The sequence below is a fragment of the Phaethon lepturus genome, unplaced genomic scaffold (genome assembly GCF_000687285.1).
Source record: "Phaethon lepturus isolate BGI_N335 unplaced genomic scaffold, ASM68728v1 scaffold20883, whole genome shotgun sequence".
NCBI classification, from domain to species: Eukaryota; Metazoa; Chordata; class Aves; order Phaethontiformes; family Phaethontidae; genus Phaethon; species Phaethon lepturus.
Window position 1 is genome coordinate 5,839 of NW_010527264.1, and position 4,775 is coordinate 10,613.

Below are 4,775 nucleotides of genomic sequence, written 5' to 3' on the forward strand. Positions count from 1 at the left end.
TCCGATGAGTCTGCCTGTGAGTGCCTGTCCACAGTCCGGGTGTGCAGGTGTCCTGGCTGGGCACAGGGGGGGCCTGCCCACTCTCCTCCAGTTTGGGAAGGGGTGTGGGGGGGGTCTCACTGGCATCTATGTCCATCCCTCCAGGTCCCTCCGTGGAGGTGGGGACACAGGTCCCTGCCGTGGCACCATCAGGGATGTCCCATGTGGAAGAAGAGAAACCAGCCTTACCCACAGCTGCACCTAAGCCTCGGCAGCCTGTCCCCAGCCTATCTGCACGCGCTGGCCCACCGCCAAAAAAAGCCCCTCGTGGGACCCCCCAGCACGGAGGAGGTGCTGGGGGCTGTGCCATGCAGCAGCGAGACATGTAACCTGCGTGGGGACTGTGCCATCGAGGCTGGGCGGGTGACGTGCCACTGCGCCCTGGGCTATCGGGGTGACTACTGTGAGGAGGCAGAGGTGCAGCCAGTTGCAGGACCTATTGCCCTGGGGGTAGCCGTGCTCCTCCTGCTTGCTGCCGCTGCTGTGGGGGCCCTGGCCTACATGCGGAGGCGGGACAGGCGGAGGAGGTGAGCTCTGGGGCAGGGCTGGGCCAGGTACAACTGGGGATGGAGAGAGACAGGGTCTCCGTGCCCAGGGACAGTGTGGTGTCTTGGGGCACTCCTGGGCTATATGGAAAGCTTCAATCACTCCAGCAGGCTATTACTGGGGGCTGTGCCAGGATCTTAGGATCTGTCCCATCTCTAGGAGGTGGCCATGCCATTCTCAGTGTACACTTTTCCTCAAGCAGGACCTCAAGCACTGCCTCCACCCGGGTGCTGACCTTGTACCACCGTGAAAGTGACCCCGAGGAAGAAGATGAGGAGGAGGAAGAGCTTCCCCCCAAGAGTGACACCTTTGTGAATGAAGCTTATGATGGGAAAGAGGTGAGCAGCGCCTGGAGCAGGCCCTAGTAGGGATACCCTTGCCACCCTGGAGTGCCCCAAGCCTCCTCCCCACCACCACCACAATGTGCAGATGCCTCCCCAGACCCAGTGCCAGCATGGCGCCCACTCTTGAGGCAAGCTCTGCCTTCCTGCTGGGGGAGAGGGTCAAGACCTTGGGGGTGCCTGGAGTCTGGCTGGTACAGGGGCTGTCCCACTCCCTTCTGTGGCTGGAGCCTCTGTGCCAAGGTGTGGGGTGGGCCCAGGGAGGCTGGTTCAGACTCATCCCTGATGCACCCATCTGTGATCTCTGCAGGAGCTGCCAGCCCCGCTGAGGAAGGGACCATCTTGCCCCGACACTGTATTTTCATAAAGGAACATTGTGCAGCATCTCTGGTGCCATGGTGGTTTGTGCGTGGGCCAGGGAGGGGAGCTTGGTTTGCTCTTTCTAGATTTCTAAGCTCCAGGGAACTTACAGTCCAGAGCAAAGAGCTTTGGGCAGTTTTTTTGGGAACTCTGCAGCCCAAACACACTCTCCAAGCCACCTGAATCTGATCCTCTGCTGCAGGGTGCACCCTGTACCATCCCTTAACCTTAGGGCTTCTCAATCCCCTGGCCCTCTGCAGCAAGGCTTGGGCCCGCCTGGGGTAAAATCTGGCCCAACAGCTCTGCAGGGAAGCTGGCTGGGCTCTTGACCTGTTATGCAGGGGGCCGAGCAGGGTTTTGTAGGGCAGCTCTGACCTTCTGAGTGTCCCTTACAAAGCAGTGAGACCAGTTTTACCACCTTGCACCAAGCTAATGATGAAATAGGAAATATACGCTATTTTTTCCCACTGTCATCTCTCTCTTCCCCTGAAGTAGCTGTGCTCAAGGAAGGAGAAGCCTCTTCCAGAGCTGATTTTGACCATGGGGGGAAAGTCCTCAAGGAAGGTGCTATAAAAGCCACCCGTCCCCTATTACAGACCTTTCTTCCCTGTTTCAAGCAAAGCACAGGGGAGCTGGGTTAACTGTGCCCACTGGCTCTCTGCCCAGCCTGCCTGGCAGAAAGCCCATAACAATCCCACAGCACAGACCTGTTCCTCTTCATTTATTTTGCTGTTTGCACAGCCCTGAGTTAAGCAGAGCCATGTGGGAGGTGCTCCCCTTCCCTATTCCCAGCCCTGAAGCCCACAAGATGCTAGCCTGTACCTTGTTCTTGAGGGGACACTGGAGCTGCCTTTGCCCAAGCTGCTGCACAGTGCAGGGGTACAAGCTAAAAGCTGTGCGGAGGGACTGGAGCCAGGGCTGGTCCTCAATCCAGCACAACTTTGGCACAGTTGTGAGACCTGGTGCACAGCAGGCTTCTGAAGAGGTTGCAGAGATTCAAGACAGGTCCTCGGTCTTGTTTCCAACCTGCCCTGAGGTGCCCCAAGAAAAGGACATGGCTTGGAGGGGCAGGAGTCAGCACTGCTCTCGGCGCCAGGCAAGCGGGCCAGAGCCCACTGCTGTCCTTGTGCTGGGTCTACAAGTCAGAGTCACAAGGCAGGGTGCTCCTCCAGTGCCGTCCATCTCGCTCATCCTCCAGCACGTCCCAGGAATTGCAGTAAGCTCCAGTGGTGGAGCATGGCCCAGCCTCCAGCACAGGGCTGGGGGGCAGTTTGGGAGCCCTGTGTTCCTTGCAACAGTGGTGGAAGCTGAGGGTGAGGGCCAGCCCCCCCAAGATCTCCAGGCAGCTTCCCAAGTAGCTCAGCACCAAGCTGTAGCCTACAACCAGCATGCTGCCAGCCGATGCAGGCAGCGCCCACAGCTCATGGGTATACCAGGAGGCAGGCACCAGGCTCAACAGCCCTGAGAGGAGCAGCACAAGCCCTGCCACACCAGCCAGCAGGTGCCGTGGCTCCTTCTGCCAGCAGCGTACCCCCAGAGCGGCCAGCAGCAAGCCCAGGAGGGTGAGCACCAGCGAGGTGGGCATCAGCCCTTGGGCTACCCGCACGGGTACCTGCTCAAAGTAGCCCAGCTCATCAGCCTGCCCGCAGTGGCGGTCGTGGCTGCTCTGCTGCTCTCTGCATATGTCCCAGATGCCCTGCTCCAGGACGAGGTCAATGGGCTGGTTGGGTATGAGGCTCACCTGCCTCCAGCTGGGCGCCAGCGTGCCCGTGAGCGTCAGCAGGAGCCCGCAGGGGCACAGCACCAGCCCCACGATCATCGCTGTCGGTGTCCGCATGCCGAGGAGGTGGGTGAAGCAGGCTCCAGTGTGGGTCCCCAAACCCTGCTCCTGCTTGCCAGAGGCGGAGAGGTCCAGGGGAGCAGGGGCTCACTGCTGCTGCCTGGTACTAGAGGCAGTGCGGGTACCCCAGGTCTGCTCGGCGCAGGTACCCTGTGGTGGGGCAGTGGTCCCAGGGCCCCTGTAGGGTGGGCAGTCCGCGGAGCTGGTGCGGGCCACGGTCCTGGCTGTGCCCAGTGCTGTGGGGAGGTGCCAGCGGCAGGAGGAAGTGCAGGCGGGGAGGAGCCCGCTACAGGCAGGGCTGGCCAGCACCCAGCCCAGAGTGCTGAGCACCTTCCAGGGGTGTGGGGGCCTGCAGGGACCACCGAAGTGCTGGCCGCCACTCTCCCCATGTGGGGGGTAGCCAGCCGTTCCCAGGCTGCAGGTGGCACTGGGACATCTCAGCGTCACCCTGGGGCTTGGCAGCGCTTGGACCCTATGCCTCCCTGCTGGGTCAGCACAGGACCCTGTTACAGCTCACTTTGACTGTGAACTTATTTTATTATCAACTGAATTAATTTATGAAAAATCATTAATGAAGATGAAATGCTAGCAGCTCTCAGAGTTGGTAAGGACCCCGTGGTCCTCCCCAGGCCTGAGACACCTTCCCAGCGCCTGGCCTTCATATTCTCACTCTTTACCCCAGCAAGCATCTCCCTGTCCTTCAGGCACCGCTCCCAAGCTTGGTCCTGCTCTTCCCTTCCCTGGCTGCGCTCAGAGGCCGCCCGCAGGTGCAGCAGCCTGGCTCTCAGCAGGAGAAGGCCATGGGATGTCCACTGAGACAGGTATGGGAAGTCACCACATTTGAGAACCCCTCTGTGGGGTTTTGAGCCCCAAAAAAGCACTGCTCTTGGGCTGCTACATATTTCCCTGAACTTCTGCCAGTTACGCTGAGCCCAAAAGAGGGCAGCATCCCCTGTGGATTAATTTGGGACCAGCAACCCAGCCGAGCTGGAGGGCTGCACTGCATGTGTGCCCCACAGCATCTTTGCACCACTGGTTTGGTGGCCTTGGCCACCTGGTGGAGGGGTGGGTGGGTCTGTGCTGGACCAGCTGCTCCCTGGCTCCCTTCCCCACTGCCTGTCCTACAGCTATTGCCCGAGTCCCCCTGAAACCCTTCAGCTCTGTGGGTGCCAGATCACTTGGGGGACGGATGGCGGAGCTGTTGGTCGCTGGATCTCAGCTCCGCTGGAAGGCGGGGGTGGCTTGGGCTCAGCCAGCGGCTCATGCCCTGGGCCATGTCTGCAGGGCAGAAATGTCGACAGCCCGCTGCCCACAGCTCCAGCCCAGGGATACCTGGCTTTGTCCTACCCAATGAGTTTGCTCAAAAGTTGGCACTTAGCTGAGCCACTAGCCCATTTACTGCCCTTGGAGCTGCCGGTCCAACCAAGACACCAAATGCCGCCTGCCTGACGTGTTGTCTGAGGCTGCCTTCTGCCATGGGCCCCCCAGCCCTGACGGGAGCAGAAAGACCTTGAAATCGTCTGGTTCTGACTGTCACAGGAGGCTGGGGTTTTTCCCTTTCTGTTTGGACGTGAGGTGGAGGTTGGCTGGGAGAAGACATAGTCCTCCTGGGGACAGAGGGAGGCGGAGGGGAAGGGGGGGTGGTGGCC

The 4,775-nt window shown here is 60.4% G+C and overlaps 1 protein-coding gene across 1 annotated transcript; it reads right to left on the bottom strand.

Annotated features, from left to right (window-relative positions):
• Nucleotides 1-2,421: 2,421 nt before the first annotated feature.
• Nucleotides 2,422-3,123, bottom strand: CLDN23 (claudin 23). The gene has a single exon (XM_010283336.1). The coding sequence runs from the start codon at nucleotides 3,121-3,123 to the stop codon at nucleotides 2,422-2,424; it is 702 nt and encodes a 233-aa protein (XP_010281638.1).
• Nucleotides 3,124-4,775: the final 1,652 nt, after the last annotated feature.

Coding starts and splice junctions, on each gene's coding strand:
- CLDN23 (XM_010283336.1), bottom strand. CDS start 3,123: ATGCGGACACCGACAGCGATGATCGTGGGGCTGGTGCTGTGCCCCTGC.